Source organism: Stegostoma tigrinum, chromosome 33, assembly GCF_030684315.1.
Source record: "Stegostoma tigrinum isolate sSteTig4 chromosome 33, sSteTig4.hap1, whole genome shotgun sequence".
NCBI classification, from domain to species: domain Eukaryota; kingdom Metazoa; phylum Chordata; class Chondrichthyes; order Orectolobiformes; family Stegostomatidae; genus Stegostoma; species Stegostoma tigrinum.
This window is the reverse complement of record NC_081386.1, coordinates 28,359,677-28,385,300: the sequence shown is the minus strand read 5'-3', so window position 1 is coordinate 28,385,300 and position 25,624 is coordinate 28,359,677. Positions and strand designations below refer to the sequence as shown.

Genomic DNA, 25,624 nt, shown 5'->3' with positions numbered 1-25,624 from the left:
GCAATCAAAGAGGGCTAAAGCACAGAAAAGGCCCTTCAGCCCATCGAGTCTGCATCATTCAGAAACAACTACCTAACTATCTAATCACATTTTCCAGCTCTTGGCCCATAACCTTGTACACCTCGGCATCACAAGTGTACATCGAAATACTTCTTCAAATGGTAAGAAGTTTTCTGTCTCTATCATCGTCACAGGCAGTGAGTTCCAGCTTTCCACCACCCTCACATCACCCTTTCTTCACATCCCCTCTCAACCTCCTGTTGCTTACATTAAGTCTATGGACCCTAATTATTCATCCCTCCGTCAAGAGAAGTGTTCTTGCTGTTTACTCTGTTAATACCCTTAAATTTTACACATCTCAATCATGTTCCACCTCAATCGCCTCTGCTCCATTGAAAACAACTCCATTAAAATTCAATTGCTCCTTCCAGCTTGGTCTTGTGATTGAGCCCTTCAGGCATGCGCTTGCCTCGAGTTACGTTTACATTGTGCGTACAACCCAGTGGCCACAGGTAAGAGTTTCAGGATTTTTGTGATCTCTCAAACTCATATGTTCACAGAAAAACAAGAACCATTTTAATTTGAGACAAATAGCAAAATGGAAATTTACTCTGCTCAATGCCATGGACAATGCAACCTCTTTCCACCATTACCTTGATGTTTTAAGATTAAATCTTGTGCCTGGTAACTGCAGTTTATGCTCCTTCACCTCCTTCTCCAAGGCCACGAAAACAGAAAAAAATATCGAAGCAAAGGAAGTTGCTTGAACAAGGTTGAGGAATACAACCGCTTTTTAAAAAGTTAAATGTTGCATTGTTTAAATACTTCAGTTACAAAATGCATATCGCACTCTTCATTGCAGATTAATTAACCCATTCTTCCTAACAGTGCATTAATATCTATAACAACAGATGTTGTGGTGAATAAAGTGGCACTAAACTGCTCCATAATTGAACAGAGTAAATAGAAAGATAAATTGAATGTAACGGGTGTCACAGAACTTCTCCGCCTCAACCCTCCAGTCACGTTCATCTTATTCCCATCTTACCTTCGCTGATTGATCTCGGTTTCGCTGCCTGTATTCTTCCCGGGTCCCCAGCTATGTCGCCTGAAGGGCGACAGTGGCCTGATTGCTGGTCTGAAGATGGAGGCTCGTGTGGGCACATCAGCAATGCTGTCCTTCTCCTCTTCAGCTTCACAGACTACAGCGCAGCTGTTGTCTTGCCCAGCTGACCCTCTGCTGTCCCTCTGCTCGGTGCTTGAAAGGCTAAGTCTGTCATGATCCTCTTTCACTTCCAAGATAGCATCAGGGGGCAGGAACACATCACTGTCAAGGGCTGTAGTCAGCTCAGACGACTCAGAATGCCCAACAGTTGAACTACTTGTTGTTACGCCACTAATTTCATACTCTATGTTCTCTCTACCTACAAGCTGAAATGCAAAAATAAAATGCAGATTTTTAATTACAGGAAGTGTTACGGGCCAGACCAAACCCTCTTAAATTATGAGAAGATGATAGGCAAGACCCTAACTTTATCCCCCCTTAAAGGCAAGCAACAGGTGTTGTATTAGGGATGCGATTTGATTGGTCAAACTACCAATCTTGAAACACATTACAACTTTACTCATACACTGTAGTTAAAATACAACAAAAGAAAGAAAAATTTTGAATAACAACTCTATCGGCAAATTTAACAGAATAATAGATTACTCAACTACTAAATGGTAACTGTTCTGATATAGTAGCATCTCATAAACGCATACTTGGCAAAGGCAAATTCAGTTCAATAGATTGTTTGACATGCAATTCTCCAGTCCAGGAGGAAAGACATCAAGAGAAAACAAGAATGCGAGAGATTATGAGTGTGAGACAGCGAGTATAGGATAGCGAGTGAGTGAATCACGGGGAAACATGTACTGCAGCTTCCAAACACAGCTTCAGGTCCCCAGCAGCAACTGCAACTAAAAAATACTCAACTCTCTGGGAGTCTGACCCCATCCGTTCAGGCTGCTTCTATTGTTACAACTTAAAACGAATCATGGCCTCACAAGCCATTTATTGGATTCAAACAGACAGCTCATCACCTTTATCTTAAAACCTCCCTTCAAACCAAAGCTCAAGACAAAATACATCTCTTAAAGCCATTGTGTCGTCACACAAGGTATTTGCCACACTTTACTGGTTGAATTGGGCCACATTTTGTATGGTGGGGGAACTGAGTACAACTGCAGAAGGATTTCAAAACAGATCACTAGTCATTGCTTATCTCAGTCGCCCTAGCACTAGATTCTGCTTCAGTGTTCCTAGATCACAGAAGATGCAAGGATATCAGTTGAACTCCAGCCCTTGATAGGAGTGTACAGGTCTACATTCCTCACACTCCCCTAAAAGCCTCCCCAAATATCAAGTCCATAGATACAAAGAATTTTAGCACATTCTAGGGTGATGCTTTAGTGTCCTACTGCAGTAGTGCTACATGATGACAGGTTCAGAATTTCAAACAGATATAAAAGGAACTCCCTTGGATGTAAACAATCTCAGAAGAGCTTTCTTTTTTCCATATTGGGGCTCCCCATCCCTTAGAAAGTTGCTTGCCACCTCTTGGCTCTTTTGGTGGTCTTGCTACAGTAACCTCATTTTCCTACTTCATGTTAGTAGGAGGACACATTGCATGCTCAATGGCTCATGTCAGTGAAATTGTTTGGGGGTCAAGCCAATGATACTATGTCAAATGGAAAAACAACTATCCTATATATATTCCTAAGATTCTAACATCTGCCTTATCCAAGGGAACAAAATGTTTGCAGAATCCTAAATAAAGGTCTGATTCATTAACTTAACAGTGCTACCTAACTACAACTGATGCAAGACTGTTCTGCACCCAAGCATATGATATGGTTTTGATTACTTTGCCTGGTTTTAGGCTGACCTCACGAGTGTTGGACTGTCTTTTACCTTGTTACTGCCAGCTTTTGTAAAGCAAACACCTGAAGAAATCTGAATGAACTCCAAGCAACTGGGTTTGAAGGCTCAATACGTTATGGCTTTTTTTTTGGTGGGGGGGGGGGTGGTGAAGAGATGTGCTGTGAAGCATCAATTCAGAACATTTCCACTACATTTACCAGCACCCCAAAGCTTAATACAATGAGAATGGGGACAGTTAAATTGCTCACTGCTGCTGGAGGAATGGGTGAGAGATTAACTAGTGCTGACAAAAACTTGCTGTGATGCTGTAAATGTGTAATAAAACATCCCAAGGTAGTTCCATATGACCATAAAGGTGCAGATGGTTGCCATTCAGCCATCAAATCTGCTTTTCCAGTCAATGAGATCATGGCTGACCTGATTGTTGTCATTTCCACTTTCTTGCCTTTTCCTCATAACTCCCAATTCCGTTATTGATTAAAAACCTGCCTGCCTAGCCTTGAATATATTTATGACCCAGTCTTGACAGCTGTCTGCAGTAAAGAATTTTACAGATTCACCATCCCTAGAAGAAATGTATGACCCCCTTACCCTGTGATTATACCCTCTGGCCATAAACTCTGTCACAAGGGGAAAGAACCTTTCAGCGTTCACCCTGTCACATCCCCCAAGAACCTTGCATATTTCATTAAGGTTGCCTCTCATTCTTTTAAACTCCACTGAGTTCAACTCCAATTAGCCCAATCTACTCAACAGGAAGCAGAGTACTGGGTAATTTTCAAGTTTAGTAATGGGAGAATGTGAAACACCAGCCAGGACTGCGTTGCTTAGCCAGGTCAAGAGGTAGTTGAGTCAATAGGACTCAGTGATGTCGCTAAATGCAGGCAGAATAGAAGTTGGATGAGCTTCAATTGCTCTAAAAGCAGAAAAATGTAGCTGATGACTCCTAGTTACCAATGGCTAACTTTCCCAGAAAAATGTACATGGATTGCAGGAGCCAGAATCAGAGTCAGTTGCGATATCCTCCAGGTTCCAATACTCCATTTTTAGATTGGAGTTTGACTATAATGGTAAGTTCTGATAATGCCAGTGGAATAGTAAGGAAAGGAGAAAATTAAAGAGGAACTGGGGGTTGCGGAGGTGGGGAGGCTCCTGGAAAATAATCACTTCCATTGGAGAAAAAGTTATGAGGGGCTCAAATCTTACTGAGGAACAGACAAAGAAATGCATGTGTGACTGATGAGTGGCACTGACTTTCACAGCTGTTGGCAAAAGTTACAACCAGAGTTTCAGGCACTATACAATGTGTGCAGATATACAGGGACAAAATATCACTCAGCTCAACTCAATTCTACAAAGTTTGAGATAGTAGAAACTGCCGACGCTGGAGAATCTGCGATAACAAGGTGCAGAGCTGGATGAATACAGCAGGCCAGGCAGCATCAGAGGAGCAGGAAAGCTGACATTTCAGGCCTGGGCCCTTCTTCAGAAATGGTGAAGAAGGGTCCAGACCTGAAATGTCAGCTTTCCTGCTCCTCTGGTGCTGCCTGGCCTGCTGTATTCATCCAGCTCTGCACCTTGTTATCTCAAAAAGTTTGAAGTAACTTTACAAAATTATTCTCCACCTTGTGACCTTACAATTGGATTTCAGGTAAAACCTAACTGCTGAAACATCTTCTAAAACACACCAGATGGCAAAAATGCTAGTCTGTGAGCTTCTACTACAACAGTCACATATTAGTTGTCAGCAAAGACGGTTTAGTCTTACTCTGAAGGAAGACTACTGTAGGAGCTGCCAACACCAATAGACACACAACCCAAAAACGGTCAATGACTTGTTGGATTAAAAAAATCCTGCAGTCACTGCAGAGCAAATCATCAAGTTGACTTACACAAATTTGGCCATTTCCCCAGGACTGGCTAATTGTTTTAGTTTTGACAGGAATTCAGAATGACTCCAAAAGATCAAAGGTGACAGAATGTTATAGCAGTCTGTTCAGGATTAGCTGTTCCAATTCGCTTGGAGACTATAAGATTCCTTCGACCTTCAACCCACAGCAGCAAATCTAACTTCCTGTCATGAACCAATCCAAATCAGCTCATTAAGTCAGGCTGGTGTACCACCCCACGATGAATCCACGAGGAGAAGATTAGGTTTGATGAATGAACAGCTTGAGAAACAAAATACAACAAGGGAGGTCTTATTTTAATTGTAAAGTTGACAGTGGATAAGTCAATAATGCTCATGGATGCCCTGCGACGTCATTAACTGACAGTCAGAAGGTGCTGTGTTCCATCATGTTGGCCCATTATACTTTGACAACAACCACTTATAACAATGTTGCTCCCCTCCAAAAGCTAGGAACCATTTCCAAAGCTGAGCATTAAAGATAAATCAAAGAATCATATAGGCCCTACAATGTGAGGAAAAAGCCATTTGACCCATCGAGTCTGCACCAACGCTCCTATCCCCATGACCCTGCATGACCCATGGCTAATCCGTCTAACCTGCACATCTTTAGACTGTGGGAGGAAACCCACACAGATATGGGGTCTCTAGCGCTGTGAGGTAGCAGTGCTAACCACTGAGCCACCATGACAATATACTGCTAAAAGATAACCAGAAGAATATTCAGAGAGGGAATCAAAACAGCATGTTTTGTCCATTTTCATTGAGAACTTTTGTTCAATTAGTTATTGGAAGTTTCAGTGGTAGGATGAGGGGGTGGGGGTTAGGGCAGAGAAACTGTTTGAGAGCAGATAATGGAGTGAGATAGCACATAACGTAAGTAGGAGATTTCCTTTTATACAGTACTTTACACAACCACTTTATTGCCATAGAAACACTACTGAAGTGTAGTTGTAATGGAAGGAACACAACAGACGATTTGTACGCAGGAAGGTCCCAGAAATAACAATGGAATAAGAACCAGATTATCTCTCTTCCCATGGAGCTGCTTAAAGGATAGATATTGGGCCATAATTCAAGGACAACTTCACTGCACCCCATTCCGAAACCTGTAGTATAAACATAAAATGCAAATCACAAAATAACTTACAATTTTAAAATCAGTTGTGAGCTATGTTTACTTTTCCATTCTCACTAGAAATATTAGGTCTGTTGTGAACCTGGACTGGATCTTTCTGCACAATTTAAAGGAGACATCACCTTATTTCCTTGGGACCTTGATTAAAATGTCTCATCCAAAACATGGTACCTTTCTCAGCCCCTTCAGTCCAGCACTGGATACCAGCCTTCTGAGCTCAAGCTGTAGATTGGCGTGTACACTCTGGGGAGTGAAAACTTCCACAAATTTAACTGGAGTTGCCAACTCTATGCCTAGTGTCCTTAGTTGCAAGCAACTGTGTATGGCATGTGTAGAGAATAAGAGACCAGGGGAGTGGGCTGTACGCATTCCTAGGTCAGTAATGGGAGGGGAAAACCAGAAGATCAAAAATAAATTCAGAGACAGTAGGAACTGCAGATGCTGGAGAATCTGAGATAAAAAGGTGCAGAGCTGGAGGAACACAGCAGGCCAAGCAGCAGCAGAGGAGAAGGAAGGCTGACGTTTCGGGCCTAGACCCTTCTACAGAAACTGGAAAATTTCTGAAGAAGGGTCTAGGCCCAAAACGTCAGCCTTCCTGCTCCTCTGATGCTGCTTGGCCTGCTGTGTTCCTCCAGCTCTGCACATTTTTATCTCAGATCAAAAATAAAGATCGTCTGTGCAGCAACTAGAAACCTACAAGACTAATTGCTGGTTGTGTTATTTTCATTCATTAAAGCATAAGCTGCTCAACTAACCAATGCATATGAACAAAAATGACTGTCATCAAAAGAAGCAAATCATTCATATTTAAGCATATTCTTTACACAAACAGGTAAGGGAGGGGGAGGGGGAGGGGAAAGGAAAAAAAGAAAGAGAAAGAGAGGGCGAGAGGGCCAGACAGCAAGAAAGCCAGACAGCGAGAGAGGTAACACTAATGGTAATTTAGCATGGTCTATCCAACTAACCTGCTTATCTTTGGACTGTGGGAGGAAACCCGCTCAGACGCAGGAAGAACAGACAGTTGCCTGAGGATGGAAATGAAACTGGGTCCCTGGCACCAAGAGGTAGCAATGCTAACCATTCAGCCACACTGTGTCGCCTTGGCTTTGGGCAAAAAAGAGTCAGTTAGCAGAGTTGGCTGGTCAGCTGGCATGCTGTGCAGAGTCATGGCAACAACATGGGTTCAATTTCCATACAAACAGAGATTACCATGTCGGACTCTCCTTCTTAATCTCTCTTCTCTCGAGGCACTGTGACCCTCAAGTTATACCATTTGTCTTTCTCAAATGAGAGAGAGAGCAGCCTAATGTCCTCCAGGACAATGGCAACTTTAGCGCGGGTACACTTGTGAAAACTTCTCGGTGATCTGGGTGAAATGTCTTGTCTCTTCTTGCAAAATACAGGGAAAGAATTTTAAATGAGGGTCGGCGCCATTATCTTGGCTCCCCTAGAGTGAAGATTGAGGAGTGATCTGAACAATGTTCACAATGTTAAAAGGGATCTATAACAGAGATTCAGAAAAGTTATTTCTTCTGATAGGGGATCATGAAGAAACAAAAATCTTAAAATTACAGGGAAAAGCCATTTAAGAAGCAAATTGTAAGGCACTTGGAGAAACACAGGTTAGTAGTAATGTGAACCTATTTCCCAAAAGTCTGTTGATTCTGGAACAACTGAGCTTAAAAGGACAATGTGGAAAGAAAAGGATATCAAAAAGTAAATATTGATGAGGTCACAGTTCAGCCATGATCTTTGTAATCAAATGTGCAGGACATCTGATAGGCTGAATAGCCCACTCTGATACTCCCATTCCTTCAAAGCCCGACCAAGTGTAATCGTATCTGCTTTTACTTTCAATTTATTTCAATATTTTTGTATCTGGTGATTTGGAAAAGGCAGTTGAATTTTACAGGCTTTGCCTTAGTGGTGCTTAAAATCAAAATTGCAGAGCAAAATTTGTTTAAATCAGCACGTTAACGTGAACATGAACTAAGGCTCAAAATGTGTCCTCTGTGCTGGCGGGGGGCAGGGTATGGAAATTCAGCGCATATGTCAATGAAGAGGAGTTTGTCTCAACCGTGATGCCTTTCATTGCCAAATAGTCAACCTTTACTCACTAGGTTCACCCCTAAGAAATGGGCAGAGCGCGCTCTGGCCATTTAGACCTAACTCCTCTGTCTCGCTCAGCACCTTGGAGGATAAAAGAACAGAATTTAAACAAAAACCACCACCAGCTACATCAAGGAAGAGGCCTCGATATTTCCAGTGAGTACTGTGGTAATTGACTAAGATGCAGCCAAGCTGACATCTGCATTTGCTACTTTTGTCGACGCTGACAGGAAAACTTTTTTGCCTCAACCCACAAAGTTCCCACATGAGAACAGACAGTCTGTTCAGCTGATGCTTCTTTATGTACCCTTTACCAAGTAAAAATGGATTTTTGTTTTAAAACAAAAAAAAATTCATTGATTTAAAATCTACACACTGTCTGGGAGTAGAATGTGAAAAATCAACACCAGTGATATTTTCACAAAGGCACCCCACAAAAGAGATATTTCTGGAGACCAGCTTGCTATTTGTAAAAGAGTCTTCCAAGTACATATAACACTGGAAAACTGCCATTCCCTCTGGAGGGATCTGAACATACAGTGAATACAAACTTCTGTTAAGATTACCACTGTAACACTTATTCAAGAAAGAGTGCACTGACAGTCCTAGGAACTGTATGTCAGTTAGGTTAACATCAATGGAGGCTAAGGTCATGCATAATGAGGGAACAACAATTCAGCAGAAGCTTGTGTAGGGTTCTGAGTTAATCAAGATAAATTTTTAAAATAAAAAGCGTGGGTGTGCTGGAGTAACTCAGCCAGTTTAGTGACATTCATGGAGACAAAAACAGAGTTAATGTTTTGAGTCCAATAGGAATTATCTTTGGAAGAAGACAACTTCAGCCCGAAACGTCAGCTTTCCTGCTCCTCTGGTGCTGCCAGGCTTGCTGTTGTTCTGGATGTGAGTTTGCTCGCTGAGCTGGAAGGTTAGTTTTCCGACGTTTCGTCACCATTCTGGGTAACATCATCAGTGAGCCTCCGATGAAGCGCTGGCGTTATGCCCCGCTTTCTATTTATCTGTTTAGGTTTCCTTGGGTTGGTGATAACATCTTTGTTTGTTCGTTTGTTATCACCAACCCAAGGAAACCTAAACAGATAAATAGAAGTGGGACATAACACCAGCGCTTCATTGGAGGCTCACTGATGATGTTACCCAGAATGGTGACGAAACATCGGAAAACTAATCTTCCAGCTCAGCGAGCAACCTCACATCCAGAACCTCAACCTGAGCTACAAATCTTCTCAAATCTTGCTTGCTGCTGTTCATCCAGCTCCACACCTTGATAACATCAGCACTTTCTGTTTTTGCTTTTGGTTCAGACCTCCAGCATCTGCTGTACTTTGCCTTTATTGCAGTTCTGTAAAAGGCAGATTGTGCCTCAACTAATTAAAGCAAGTCACAGAAAATGTTGACGAAGGAAAGACTGTCGATGTGGTCCATATGGATCTTTTAAAGAAATGACTAAGTGCCACATGGAAATTACTGAAATTGTGGCTTCCAGAATAGAAGGGTCAGAGTTCAAGTGGATAACACAATTGGTTTTAATAAATAGGAGTCTTGGCAAAAGATTATTTTTCAGACAGGAGGATGGTGTTTCCACAAAGGACCAGTACTTTTGATATACACATGGAAACACGGAGCAAAATTTACTGGTGGCAAAGTTGCAGGTGGGGCAAACAGCGAGGATAATGCAAACAGCCTGTCTGCCATCTTGTTGCTGTCGAACAGAAAAAAAAGTGGCAAAAAAGTAGCTGATAGAATTTAGTAGAGAAGTGTGAGGTGATCCATTTTGGGAGAAGGAGTAGGGGGAGGAAATACAGACATTATGGCTCAGTCTTAAAGGACACGTTTGTACATACATCTGGGAAGGTGACAGGACATACTGGGAGGGCAGTCAGCAAAGCATATGAGCTCTTGGGTTTCATATATATTGTGGTTGAGCAGAAACATGGGGAGGATAGGGAGAACTTTTATAAAGTACTCAGTTGTTCACAAGTAGAGAAGTGCATCCAGTTCTAGTTGCCATACATTAGGAAGCAAGCGAGAATCTTTGAAAAGCTGCAGTGGAAATTTAATAGAATGATTCCAGGGATTGGAGATTTTAGCTACAAATTAGGTTGGAGAAACAATGGTTGCTCGCCATGAAGTAAAGGTGTTCAAGAGAGATTTAGTAGAGATATTGAAGATTATGACAGGTAGACAAAGAATAATTGTTCCCATTAGCTTATGGAACAAATATTGATGATAAATTCACAGATTGCTTTGATCAATGAGTATTCAGTGAAAAAGGAAAAACCTTAATTTTGCAGTCTTGGCTGAGAGTTCAGAAATCCATTAGTCTGCTCAAACAGCTGAGTCCCAGGGAAAGTAGTGCTTGATCGACAGTTTTGGATCACTTCTTTCAACTGCAACATGTATTTACTTACATGGGTTTAAGGAGTTTCCGGTGCTCACTGTTTTTGCTGTTGATTCTGTAAAGGATTTGGATCACTGAGACTTTATTGGTTTGAAGTAAAAATGAGTTCCTTTTAAAGAAAGTGAAAAGTGAGGAATGAATGGCTGCTTGTTTACGTTATGTCAACACATTCTACGCACATGGATGTGTCATGGCCTGGGATGGGGAACATGTGGGAGGCGTGTGGAAGTGCAAAGCGACATGAGATGGAGGTGCAGGGTGAAAGGAAGGATTGAGAAGGGCCTTTTGAACTTATCATTTGAACAGCCCCTGCATGCAGACTATGGTTCACAATATCTCTAAAATGAAAAGCTGACCTAGCTCCTGAAAACTGTGAAGGAGTTGGACATGCCTATGTCTACCACAAAGCTGAAGAGATCCAGAATATCAGGTTTGAGCTCATGAATATAATTATCTGTTTTAAATATATTTTAATTTGATATATACACTCCTAACCTGTGTAACAATGAATTTACTTATCTATAAAATTTAAGATGTTTCAATTTAGTTATCATTCTTTTCTAGACTTTAAAGCTTCTGTTTGTCTAACCTTTACCCTAATTTCATCTTACTTCCACCTTGACACTTCAAACCAGTTTCATTGTTCTGTCCTTTCTACTTCGGCACAGTGACAAAAATGGAACACTAAACATCGTGTCAAAGCAAATTGCTTAGCACTTAAGTAGTTCCTCACAATCTCTCAAACAATTGTGCGTCACATGAAAAATCACTTTCAAAAGAAAATGCAACATGTGTGGAGTGAGTCCACGTTGAGCACAGAGAGATCACTAATGCAGCCAGGGTGACAATACTGCTCAACACAGGAAATGCTCGTCAAAATTCCAGGAACAATTGCAGTTCCTTTTCAAACCAAACTGGTACTGAGTCAAGTTGACCCACGTTTTATAAAATGTCCAGCTATAAACCAATCAGATTAATTGCTGATATCAAAGTCAATGGTGCACCAACCGAAAGGTTAGTTGTATCACCATAACAAGCTCCTCGCTTCCAAACCTCGGAAGAGGAATTAGAACTGGGCGGGACTCTCACCCATCTCACAATACAGCACCCTCTTACTGAAAGGCCAGTTTTAGAACATCTCTGCTGTAATAATTTCTTCAGACATCCACTTTACATTGTTTTGTTTCTTGCAGCAATTTAAATTGATTGGCAGTGTTCCTCTCCCCATTAATAGCACGACTGTAGGTTAGAGAGGTCTTCCCAATGGAAGGGTGGTGTAATATGCCAGGATGGGACATGGCTCAATTCTTGGAGGTGCAGCTCAAACCTACAAACTTCAAATTTGAGGCACTGGAGGTTCCATGGTTTAAACAGAGAGCTCTTACGCTACGAATGAGACAGAATCCCTTGCTCTTCATATGAAGCTGTCTCTAAGGTGTTCACCAGTTTCTCAATCCTTACTGTTTTCACTCTAGGCTCAACTTTTCATGTGCATCTTGTTAATCAAGGGCCAGCTGTAATCGTGTCTGCAGACAACTGGATAAAATGTACATACATTATTTAACATCAGTTTGATTTTTACAGACATGTATTCTACCCTGGCTATGTATCTTACCATTCCATTAAGGGAGTCACAGAGTCCCACATTAATCTTGGGAACAAAACCAAAACTGGTTAATTGTTGGCACACAGCCCACCAATTCCTGGCACCATCACAATCTGATCCTAATTTTCAAAAAGATTGAAGACACTGAACCAAAATGGTTAACACACTAACTGAAGTCTGCAAAGAATAAGCTCACTGTTTAAAGACTGCATCTGCTGGGACCAATCTGCACAGCTGACATTACCACTTTAAAGGGGTGGTTTAATGAACATGAGGCTTTTGTTTTCAACAAACAGTTGCATACTCACAAACTCAAAAGGGTTTTTTTTAAAACAAACTTCAAATCCTCAAACTACTCTAACTATTATTCGAAATTAGTGGCATTGGTAAATTTATTTTTAACTGTAAGAGCAAAAAAAAGAGGAACAGAACTAACATAAGGAACAAACTGCAGTCTATGTGCTAAGCTGACTTCGACTGCACATTGTCAGAGAACACAATTTAGAAATATGGAAATCACAAGGAATGGCAGTGGTGGTGGGGGACAGAGAGAGAGAGAGAGAGAGAGAGAGAGAGAGAGAGAGAAAGAAATGGGGGTAAAGGGAGAGACAGAAAGAGAGTGAAGCGAGAGACAGCGCTCACGCAGAACCTTTTCCCCCAAAGGCTGACACATGCGTAGGAAGTCACCATGGAAGGGGAACTAAGCCATCTGTATAAATAGGCCCAATACACAACGAGAGGTATTTTCGGAGACAGTAGGAACTGGGGACTCTGTGAAAAGGTGGTGTTCAGATCAAATGTAGGGCATACTGACCTTTCCCCATCTTTAAAAATTATTATTCTGTTATATATTGGAATTATACAGTACAATGCATAGGGGACATGTAGTCAAGAGCAAAGTCACCAAAGCATATAAACTCCATATGAATTTAAAAGCTCAAATTGAATACAACTCAGGAATCAGGAAAAGGTTTGAGCTTTTGCTAGTTGTTGCAAACTTTCAACACATTAACTTGCACCTCCGCATATAAATTTTACCCAACACATTATTTTTGAAGCAACATGGTAAAATTTGCATCTCACCCCCTAGACACATCATGTTATATTCAACGTCAGACACGTTATATCCCTGTGCATTATCCTGACACTTTGTCCATGCGTACTAAGATATACATTTAAGATGTGTAGCCTGTGTGTTGCACTCCAGTTGTAAGGCCTAGTCTGCAGGTTAGCCACTACATAACCATCCTTCACTCATGTGTAGCACTCCATTTAGCTCAATCAACTGTGAATTGGCCTGCACATAAGTAGGGTGTGAACAGAACACGTGAGAAACATAAGGATAATGAGGAGGTTAGCATGTACTGTGGTGACTATAATGCAGTAGGTGATGCCCCAGGTTACATTTGCCCCAGTCTGGCTTGAGCCAGCAGCACTTTACAAGTGTTGCCATTTAACTAACAAATAGAAGACCCAGCTATCAAAAGTACTTACAGCTGGGATGCCTGAAGGTTTACACGTCATCTCACTTCCCCCGTGTAATTTACAGACTCTGTTCAACCATTCTCAATGCTAACATAATCCAGGCAATACTGCAGAAGTTGGAGATCCTAAAAAGAACAGAATGAGCTGGAGAAACTCAACAGGTTTGGCCGCATCTGTGGGGAGAGAAATTGAGTTAACACTGAATCCAATATGGAAGCTGAAATATTCACACCAAATTTGAAACATTAACTTTGTTTGCCTCTCCGTGGATACTGCCAGACTTGCTTAGTTCTTCCAGCACTTTCTGTTCTATTTTAGCTCTCCTGCATCAGTAGTATTTGACTTTCATTTGAAAATGAACTGTTACTTGAATTTCAGTTTGTAAACAGGTCTGTAAGCAATAAGGAGTTGCAGCTGAAATGAAGCAATTGTTAATTAAGCTGGCAACATTCCAAGATTAATTTTTCTATTTACTTATATATATATGAGGATTCCTCTCTTTTGCCTCCATGACCCATTTAAACACAACCCGAGGCCATGTAAGCACATAAAAGTCTAAATCTGTGCTCGTATTCACATTCAGGATAAATCATTAAAATCAAGACAATTAACGAGGCCATCGAAAAGACCTTTCAAAAATCTTCAAATCCAGATAAAAGTCAGACAGCATAAGGTGGGGCAATTTGAAAGTGAGCAGCTCCAACTTTGCAGGTCATAGACTGGAAACATGCAACCCAAAACCATATTCCTTCTATAAAATCTGTTTAAATTCCTGTATTTGTTCATGAGAACAAATGCTTGTTTGAACTGCATTCAAATTTTACTCAGTGTACCACAGTTAGCAGTTGATGGACTTTGAACACTTTGAAAAACTCCCGAAAACAGGCAGCTGGCCTTGAACACATTGGTCAAAATGTGCATTTAGTTAAATACTGGCCTCCAGCTCTTCAGCACAGCAACGATTCACTGAATGAGCATTCCAATTTCAACCGCACTATTAATAGTTTAGAATTCTTACCATTGACTTTCAGTTGCTGGATCATGAATTGAATCTGAGCTGTATGTCAGGTACCGATTCAGTTACTGAATTACGTCCATGAAGCGAACAAAACAAACATGAAGCAGAGCAAACACCAAGCCGTCAGCTGCCCCTGACCTTTGCTGAGTAATTTCTCAATAATAAAACATCTGCAAAATCACAGCCCAGAACATGGAACTCTCAAGTCCTGTATCAGCAGCTAATGAAAGAAATTAATTCCCCAGCTGACCGATGAGGATCTGCCTGGGCCATTTACGAAATAGGCACAAGAAGCTGCTCCTTATGCAAAACTGCTCCTCCTCATCCTGGAAATGTCAACCAGATAGTATCACGAGAAACCAAACCAGAAGCATTCATTGTAGCAAAGAGTGGAGCTGTATGAACACAGCTGGCCAAGCAGCATCTTAGGAGCAGGAAATCTGACGTTTCGGGCCTAGACCCTTCATCACCCTTCTTCTGAAGAAGAGTCTAGGCCTGAAACGTCAGCTTTCCTGCTCCTACGATGCTGCTTGGCCTGCTGTGTTCATCCAGTTCTACACCTTGTTATCTCACATTCTCTAGCATCTACTATCTCTGAAACAGCATTCATTGCAGCATTGTATCCCAGCTTATCATTGCCTCTTTCAATTCACATTTCAACTACACCCAACACAAAACCAACATCCTGGCGATTCCTAAAGGAATCTCCAGATCTTGCTCAATCTAACCCAGCTGTACTAAAAATGTATCAGAGATAATGGGAACTGCAGATGCTGGAGATTCCAAGATAATAAAATGTGAGGCTGGATGAACACAGCAGGCCAAGCAGCATCTCAGGAGCACAAAAGCTGACGTTTCGGGCCTAGACCCTTCATCAGAGAGGGGGATGGGGGGAGGGAACTGGAATAAATAGGGAGAGAGGGGGAGGCGGACCGAAGATGGAGAGTAAAGAAGATAGGTGGAGAGGGTGTAGGTGGGGAGGTAGGGAGGGGATAGGTCAGTCCAGGGAAGACGGACAGGTCAAGGAGGTGGGATGAGGTTAGTAGGTAGCTGGGGGTGCGGCTTGGGGTGGGAGGAAGGGATGGGTGAGAGGAAGAACCGGTTAGGGAGGCAGAGACAGGTTGGACTGGTTTTGGGATGCAGTGGGTGGGGGGGAAGAGCTGGGCTGGTTGTGTGGTGCAGTGGGGGGAGGGGATGAACTGGGCTGGTTTAGGGATGCAGTGGGGGAAGGGGAGATTTTGAAACTGGTGAAGTCCACATTGATACCATATGGCTGCAGGGTTCCCAGGCGGAATATGAGTTGCTGTTCCTGCAACCTTCGGGTGGCATCATTGTGGCAGTGCAGGAGGCCCATGATGGACATGTCATCAAGAGAATGGGAGGGGGAGTGGAAATGGTTTGCGACTGGGAGGTGCAGTTGTTTGTTGCGAACTGAGCGGAGGTGTTCAAGCACCTCCGCTCAGTTCGCAACAAACAACTGCACCTCCCAGTCGCAAACCATTTCCACTCCCCCTCCCATTCTCTTGATGACATGTCCATCATGGGCCTCCTGCACTGCCACAATGATGCCACCCGAAGGTTGCAGGAACAGCAACTCATATTCCGCCTGGGAACCCTGCAGCCATATGGTATCAATGTGGACTTCACCAGTTTCAAAATCTCCCCTTCCCCCACTGCATCCCTAAACCAGCCCAGTTCATCCCCTCCCCCCACTGCACCACACAACCAGCCCAGCTCTTCCCCCCCACCCACTGCATCCCAAAACCAGTCCAACCTGTCTCTGCCTCCCTAACCGGTTCTTCCTCTCACCCATCCCTTCCTCCCACCCCAAGCCGCACCCCCAGCTACCTACTAACCTCATCCCACCTCCTTGACCTGTCCGTCTTCCCTGGACTGACCTATCCCCTCCCTACCTCCCCACCTACACCCTCTCCACCTATCTTCTTTACTCTCCATCTTCGGTCCGCCTCCCCCTCTCTCCCTATTTATTCCAGTTCCCTCCCCCCATCCCCCTCTCTGATGAAGGGTCTAGGCCCGAAACGTCAGCTTTTGTGCTCCTGAGATGCTGCTTGGCCTGCTGTGTTCATCCAGCCTCACATTTTATTATCATGTACTAAAAATGTGTTTGGATTTCAAACATTTATCAACATTACACTCAGTGAAAATGCCTTTCAAATTATCTTTATCATTGTGTCAGATTTTGTTCTATCAATTCAGTGATCACGTCCCATTGAATTTTTATTGGTTTCCTATTTCTGAGATCAGTGTTGAGGTAACTCCTTGTTGCTGGCTATGAAACCTGCCCTCAGCAATCTCTCAATTGCCATGCTTACTCAGTCCTACATCAACCACAGGACAGAGTTACAGAATGATTACAGCACAGGAGGAGGCCTGCTACCAATGTGTCTGCTGCCCACAAGATCTACTTTGCTACTCTTCACCCCAGTTCTCTTTCATCGTGATAATAATATATTCAAGAACTGTGGATGCTGGAATGCTGAAACAGAAACAGAAAATGCTGGAGAAACTCAGCAGGTCTGGCAGCATCTGTGGAGAGAGAGGAGAGTTAACGCTTCAGCTTCAGTGAACCTTCATCATAACTTACTTCATGGTTCTGAAGTCAATTTGTGAGATGGCACTAGATTTGGCTTTCTCTCCTCAGATGCAAACAGCCCTGTTGTGTTTCTCTGGCTCAATCAATGATTTTATCTTTAGGTAATGCTCTAATTTGCTTTTGAAAGTTACGACTGATCAGTTTCCACCACCGAGATCCTAACCACTCAGTGGGTGAAAAAGCCACCCTCTGATGTTTTGCCAATCACTCTGAGTCCTCTGATGCTCCATCCTTCAGTCAATGGGAACAGAGTCTCTCGATCTACTCTGCTCAGACTCTCATGGTTTTGAATTTCATCATGAAAGGCGCAGAGTTCATCATTGCTAGTCATGAAAAATTAAAAAAAACACACAAATGGTCTCGATTTAAAGGTTGTAATTATGATGCTTGCAATCATCAGCCTATGAAATTCATCTAGACGGCTGTTGGATGCAACATTGTGAGGAGATAAACTGGTGAAACATCTACTGATTTGATAAAAGAAACTCATTGTGCATCTCGATTACTTGTAGTATTGCTGATTTGCATTTGGTTGCTTCCAGTTTACTTATCCTATTTGGCTGAATCGAACCCTTCTATTCATTTATTAATTTTGAAGTTAAAAGTGTTGCTTCATTTCCTTCTGACTCAGCCAAAGGAGTCTTCCTGTGAAGCTGTTAGCTAACAATGTAACAATATCCTATGTTAAAATGTACTGTGCGATCAAATTGCAAAAAGGCACCAAGCTTTCCACTTGTTCAAAAATGAGAAATTTAGAAAATTCCTTTAAATCCACTTCAGTTCTTGCAGTGGGCCATAACTGTCTTAAATGAGCTCAAACACCTGTCGAATATGACTTGCCTGAAAATTTTAAGGTTTTGAGCTGGCTAACAAACTCTCAGATTCACACCATTGTCCCTGATAAAACATGTTTGGGACATTTAATGAGGATCCACGTGAAGTACTGCACACCATGCTCTGTTATTTCACAATCACATCCGGAGCACCGTGTAAATGATTCAAATTAGTTTTTTTGTAAACAGATGTAAAGCCTGGAGACGGCAGCCTGTTGTAATTTGTCAAGGCATTGTATAATGCAAGCTACATCGCAAAGCTTGGATTTATATTAATGATTTGGATGAAAGTGTAGAAGGCATGGTTAGTACATTTGCAGACAATACCAGGATTGGTGGCACAGCAGACAGTGAAGGAGGTTTTCTAAGATTACGGAGCAATCTTCACCAATGAGTCAATGGGCTGAGAAGTGGCAAATTTAGTTCAATCTGGATAAATGCAAGGTATTACATTTTGGTACAACAAACAAGGGTAGGGTTTATATAATTTACAGTAGGGCCATGGGTAGGTTGTAGAACAGAGGGACCTAGAGGTTTAACTCCATAATTCTTTGAATTTTATGTCACATATATGCAGTATATATATAGGAAAATACATAGGAAATGGCAGAACCCTTTGGAGTATTGACAGACAGAGGGATCTGAGTGCACAGGAACACAGGGCACTGAAAGTGGCAACAAAGGTGGAGAAGGTAGTCAACAAGGCATAAGGCTTTAAAAATTGGCAGGAAATGTTGCAACTTTATAGAACCTTAGTTAGGTCGCATTTGGAATACTGTGTTCAATTCTAGTCACCACACTACCAGAAGGATGTGGTGGCTTTGGAGAGTGTACAGAAAAGATTTACTGAAATATTGCCTGGTATAGAAGGCATTAGCTATGAGGACAGGTTGGAGAAACTTGTGTTATTCTCACCGGAATGACAGTTAAATGCAAAAATCCAGAAGGTGGTGTCAGTGATTTAACTTTCCATCATGATGCATCTCATGTCCTCAAGCATAGCCATTTTTTAGAGATCACTGAAGTGCTACCTCCTTTTATGCACCACTCCTGAAACAAGTTGGGGCTTTTCAATGACATGTATCATTGTTTTTAAAGTGCACAGTCATAACTATTACAGAATAGGAGAAGCTTGGCAGGGCCAGGGAGACTGCATCCGTACAATGTCCAAGGTTTCCACTGAAAGGATTGCATGATTTAGAAAAATAAAGTTTTTCAAACTTTATAACCGATTTTTAAAATAACAAATCTTCTCAAAACTCGCTTGTACATGTTAATTTTTTTTTAATCTTTCAGTTAAAATGCATAAAAAGGGATTGCGAATCAAGGCACTTCAGTTTATGGTGTGCTGGCTACAAGAATACATCAATGTGGTCAACAGCAGGCTGTCACCTCACCTGGTAAAGTACAATGCCTCCCCCCGCCACCCGCACCCCCCCCCCACCCCGAGGGTGCACATACGTGTCAGAGATATAGCGTACACATGTTAGAGAGGGTGCACGTGTGTCAGTATGTGTGCATGTCAGAGGGCAATTGTAGAGAAACTCCATAATTTTTTGCAAACATGCAGCATGGGGAGCTGCAGCTCACTATTCCTGAGGTAGACCTCATGCACGTGACTGGGGAGACAGCTGCACTCAGAACCAGATCCTTGATTTGCTAGGTTTTCTTCAGATGAAACAGTGGTATGCCTTCACTCCACTGCAGAACTAATCAGTATATAATGTTATTGGGATTGATGAGCCTCATTTACCCAGCAGAGGAATCATGCTCTACTTCCCTGCCAAGTTCAGGCCGGATACTCTCTCCCATGGGGAAGGGCGTTGCGTTGACTTTGATACTAAAACAATTACACAGTCAATTGACAGGAGGGGTTCCGGCTTCGGCGGAAGGTCCCTGTGGGAATACTCACACCCACTGCCAGGAGACATGTTCTGGTGCACAAGAATCTTTCCCAGCACTGCACTCAAACACCTTTAAGAGCGGCCAGTGCCAAGTCTCCATGTGGACCTTTAAATACAGACATGGAGCAGTATGAGCCAAGAGAACCTCGAATACAAATGCAACTAGGTCAGGACCACATTCATTGCTAGTTATATTCTGCACCTCTCCTTCTTGCATTGAGTTGCTATTATCCTAAAAACAAGAAATAAAACAGCTCTTAGTGTCACTACTTTCTGCTCTATGAAAGTGAAAGGGGGGGGAAAGCGAGAGAGAGAGAGAGAGAGAGAGAGAGAGAGAGAGAGAGAGGGAAGGCGGGGCAGAGAGAGAGAGGGAAGGGGGGCAGAGAGAGAGTGAGAGGGAAGGAGGGCAAGAGAGAGAGCGAGAGGGAAGGGGGGCAAGAGAGAGCGCAAGAGGGAAGGGGGGCAAGAGAGAGAGAGGGAGGGAAGGAGGGGAAGAGAGAGAGAGGGAGGGAAGGAGGGGTGTCGGGGAGGGGGGGGAAGAGAGAGAGAGAGAGAGAGAGAGAGAGAGAGAGAGGGAGAGAGGGGGGGGGTGACAGGGAGGGGGGGTGACGAGGAGAGAGGGAACGCGGGTGACGGGGAGAGAGGGAACGCGGGTGACGGGGAGAGAGAAGCGGGGGACAGAGAGAGAGAATGGCGGGGACGAAGAGAGAGCGGGGAGGACGAAGAGAGAGCGGGGAGGACGAAGAGAGAGAGCGGGGAGAGGAGGGGGACAGGAGGGGGAGAGGAGGGGAGGGGGAGAAGAGTCGGAGCGGGGTGGGAGGAGAGATCTTTTGTAATATATGTAAGAGAGAGATTCAGCGAGAGAATTTCAGAGCTTCGGGCCAGGCAGGTGGTTGATGAAAATGAAGGATGTTCAAGATGCCAGAAAACAGATATGTTAGTACCGAAAACCATTTTTATTTGTCCCACTTAAGAATGATCCATAAGAGCACCTTGAGAAGTCAGAGATGATTCAAATACACAGTACTGTGGTGCATCAACCAGAGGAAGGATAGAGGAGAAAGGAACTTCCAGCCTACCTTCATGAGCAGGTCAGCAGCCTCTGAGCTCTCATCACTAGCCGCTCCATCTGAATGGCACAAAGGATCCGCAGTCACAGGCATCGAGGAGGTACACTCAACGACTAACTGTTGCTCGGACAACTGGCCATATTCTGAAGAACAGAAAATGCCAGTTTTAACAATTGGTCTTCATGTCTCTGTTTCAATGGAGAAGCAAATAAACATGCAGGGTTTCACATTTTCAGGAAAACCTATAAACCCCCAATGTCACAACGTGAAGGGAAAGGTAAAAGCTCCATTCACTACCATAGTGACGGGGGAAGGCTCAGGGGGATCAATGGAAATTGGCGAATAATTGACATTCCCTACATTTTGATCCATGGTTTTGCAACATGCACTGACAAACTAAACTAAAATATCGACAAATGCAACTTAATTTTTTGTTTGCAAGTTTCAGCCACCGTTTGTTTGTTGTCTGTGAACCACAAGGTTCTGGGTTTAAGTCCTACACCACGGTTTGAGCATAAAAATCAAGACTCATGCTCCAATGCAATACTAAGGGAGCATTGCGCTGTCACAGTGCTGTCTGTGGATGAGATGCCAACCCTGCACAGGTGGGTTTAAAAGATGAAAACAGCACGATTCTGAACAAGAACGGAGGAGTTTACCCTAATCTGCTCTGCAATATTTATGCCTCAGTCAACATTTAAAACAAAAATTGTCTGCTTCATTTTCTTATTTCTGCATGTGGGGTTTTCCCTGCTATATAAATGCAAGCCCTATATTGCACCTTTCAGAACTTCAAGGCATTCCAAAACCATTCAGTGTAGTCACTGCTGCAATGTAGGAACAACATGTATTTTATTTGCAACAAAGTCCCACAGACAGGAAAGTGATAAAAGGAACATAATCTGTTTAAATGATATTGAAGGAAAGATAAATAAGGACACGTGGGAGAACGCTGTCTTCTCTTTTAAGTTGTGTCATCGAATCTTTTCGACCAGGACTGAACAGCTCATTTGGATGACAGACATTGAGAAAAGCACTGGCATTGAGGCAAGATCCCCTACATAAGGGTCAATCTGCAAACAACCAATGGATTAGTCCAGCAGGCTAAGACCAGGGTTTTTGGAACTAAAACTGCACCAAGATGGAAGGAATAATTGAGAAACCTAGTTCTGGCAAGAAACAGTGGAGTGGTGATGTTTCCTGTGCAATTGAAAAACCCTTTGCCTGTGGAGGGAAAGGAAGACCTCTGAAGATGAGTTCCAGTTTCATTTAGAGATCTAAATGTGGACGTTTTGCATGCTTACTGTTTTTTTGTAAAACACATTTGATCTGTTCATATAATTTATTCTGCTTGCAACTACCACAGTGCTTTATTGGAGACACGATATGGATGGAGAATTAAATACAAAAGAAAGTCCTTATAGTCAAGAACATAATTACTAACTTGCACGTTAACAAGGTCGCATTGCAAGGTCTACACCCAATTCATAAGCATTCTTCACCCTGCCCCAAGCCAACTTTGTTCCAAGGATTACTTTTATCTTTGAATAGGAAAGATTAGAATTTTCTGGAAACTTTCACGTCATATAGAAAATAAATTAAGAGACAATGCAAGCAAATTCAACCTGTTTCCTGCAATACAATTTCAATACTCTCGACGTTCATCACGCACACTCAATGTCAGGCACACAGACCAAGTGGTTCGGTATGATTAACAGTCCCATGGTGTTCTATGGCTGAAAGGCATTAGAAAGCGAACTTTCCCCCATTGCATCGCTGCAGTACCAATTCAAATTACAAGAAGATAAAGACTTTCCAAAGGCAAAGAGAAACATCAGCTCGAGCCCAAAAGGTCAGTTGTGAAGAAGAGACTAAGTCCGAGTCTTCACCTACTATCTAGAAACAGACTTGGTTTGTTCGCCATGTCAGTTTCTCTAATCTCCACTGGCGAACTTCAGTGTACACTCTCAGCTGTAATGTCATGCAACATTGGGACGGTTCCACATTGTTAAATATTAAGCCTAGGGTCTGTCTGTCTGTCTGTCCTAAAGAACCCACTATTCAAGCGCTATTCAAAAGGTAAGAGAGTCTCCTGGTGGCAGCACCAAGAACTCCTTCAACCAATTAGAAACAGATGAAAGGGATTTTTAAAATCTCCTTTACAGTCTCAGGCAAAGTGTAAGCAAAACATTGACTGTACTGAATGAAGGCACTTCATGACGTAACAGAAAGGAGTCCTGTGAGGCAAAGACACTGCTACTTCACTGCTGCCCAGCCCTTTCCCACACCAGCTTTCTCTAATTATTTCACTGACAATCTGCAGCCAAATTCCAGTGAAACAGTACACTTACGGCAGTTATGAGAGAAGGTTCGGAAACCCGAGTGACATAAGCACGGAAAAAGTGCCACCAAGGTCTGGCAGCGACTCCATTCGCTTGGATAATACTCTCACTGCCTCAGGGAAGAGCACCAGCCCAGCTGTATATTACAGGAAGCGTGACACTGATTCACAGCTTTTAACTTGACTGAGTACAACTCTCGGCCATCCTCTAATTAGCAGACTGCCAATTCCAATTACTTCTGACTGTCTATTTCTGGAATAATATATCCTGTAGGAAGGAAAGGGTCATGTTGCATTGAAAATGCAGGAGAGCCTCAACAGCGAGGTCCGATCAACCACACAGCTTTATTATTGAGAATAAAAGCACAATTTATGCTGAAGCCGGAGATCTGACTTTCTTTTAGAAATAAAAACCTTGACTCATATGTAGAGAGAGAGAAAAAGAGTTAACATTTTGAGTCCAGTGTCACCCTTCGGTTAATATCATGGACTGGCGATGTGCGTCCTGGTAGTGAGCTCCCTCCTCAAACACACTTCAAAGCGTTAGGTCTTAACAGTGAACAGTCCAAACTAGCCAAAGGTGAGCTGTGCATTTCAGAAAAGCTGACCAGAACCAGAAAAACCGACCACGTATGGTTATTTTGACTTCCGAATGTCGTTACTCAGTATTGGTACGAGTGCGCAAAATCTTGACCTAGAACTAGTGCTCAGTCGAGATGCATTTTTTAAAAAAACTGTGCAGTTATTACACTAAAAGAATTCTACAGTTGAATTTAATTTCTTACTGATTAAATACAGGACCTATGTCTTTCCCCTACAGATAACTATTGCCCAAAATTATAGTCCATATACATGAGAATGCACAGCATTTTCAGCGAGTTCAGAAATAGTGGTTGTAGCTATATAAAATAACTGAAGGGCAACTGGAAATAGATAAAAACATTCAGCAATGTTTCTAAAGCATAACAGATCCTAGGACACATATTGTGTACTCAATGTCAGTTCCAAAGCAAATTTTGTTGGCGGGTTGGAGGTGGTGAAAAACATATAATAGGTTTTTCCTCTTAAGTATACGGTTCAAAGTGGAAAAATGTAAGAGAAAACAAACGTTTACACAAGCTGAATACGGGATGTTCCATTTGCCACCATTCACTTAAGTAGTGACTGAAAAGCAACTGTTTTCCATAATTGTCTTACACGCTCCAATAAGCAAAAATGGTAAATTTTGGCAAAGGCAATCCTTTGGAAGCTGGTAAGTAAAGTTAACATTGTTTTCAATACAACTAATCTTCCACAGGCAGACGAGAGACACACACAAATAGGCTGACTCTTTCATGCTGTATTCATTTCCCCAAGGCATTCTGTACTTTCCTGCGAGAGGGTGGGTGGTCGGTCCACGACAGACACCAGTAAAAGCTTATTTCAGATGCTCTACCTGAGCATACTTCAAATTAAAGCTATCTGTGGTAGTTCTTTCACTATGAGGGGTCCACCTACTGTTTTCTGGCTATTTTATTCCCCCTGAAGATTCTCTGAGCGCCATTGCCATTTTAAGAGATGTTACGTGCAGGTGACAGGGATTACCACCTCTATTTGTCCTTTTTTTTTCCTGCCATTTGCTGCGTACACTGCCACCTGTACTATGCATGCAGTCATACAACAGGTTTGCATCAATTAGCAAAGAATGAATGTGAAGCATGGTGGTTCAGTGGTTAGTACTGCTGCCTCACAGTGCTAGGGACCTGGGTTCAATTGTAGCCTTAGGTGACTGTCTGTGTGGAGTCTGCATACTCTTCCTGGGCCTGTGCAGGTTTGCTCTGGTTTCCTTCTGCAGACTAAAGATGTGTCAGTTAGGTGGATTGGCCATGCATAAGGTGGGCTAGTAAGTTTGCCAATGACACGAAGGTCGTGGAGGGCTGTTGTAGGTTGCAACAGGACATTGACAGGATCCAGAGCTGGGCAAAGAAGTGGCAGTTGGAATTCAATCCAGAAAATGGAAGGTCAAATTTGTATACAGAAGACAGGGCTAATGACAGGTATTTTGGAGTGCAGGTCCATAGATCCCTAAATTGATAAGGTTGTAAAGAAGTTGTATGGTGTGTTTGCTTTCATTGGCAGGTGAACTGAGTTTAAGAACCACAAGGTTATGCTGCAGCTCTATAAAACTCTGGTTAGACCACACTTGGAATATTGCGTTCAGTTCTGGTCAACGCATTATAGGAAGTTGCTGCCTGAACTGGAGGGCAGGTCTTATG

The 25,624-nt window shown here is 42.6% G+C and overlaps 1 protein-coding gene across 1 annotated transcript in view; it reads right to left on the bottom strand.

Moving 5' to 3' along the window:
- LOC125467172 (A-kinase anchor protein 13-like) overlaps positions 1 to 25,624 on the bottom strand; it is a 335,592-nt gene that overhangs the window by 126,225 nt on the left and 183,743 nt on the right. The window contains exons 10-11 of the mRNA XM_048562633.2: positions 21,038 to 21,171; positions 1,049 to 1,431 (exon numbers count right to left, since the gene is read on the bottom strand). Of these exons, the coding sequence (XP_048418590.2) occupies positions 1,049 to 1,431; positions 21,038 to 21,171 (517 nt within the window). The remainder of the gene's footprint in view (positions 1 to 1,048; positions 1,432 to 21,037; positions 21,172 to 25,624) is intronic.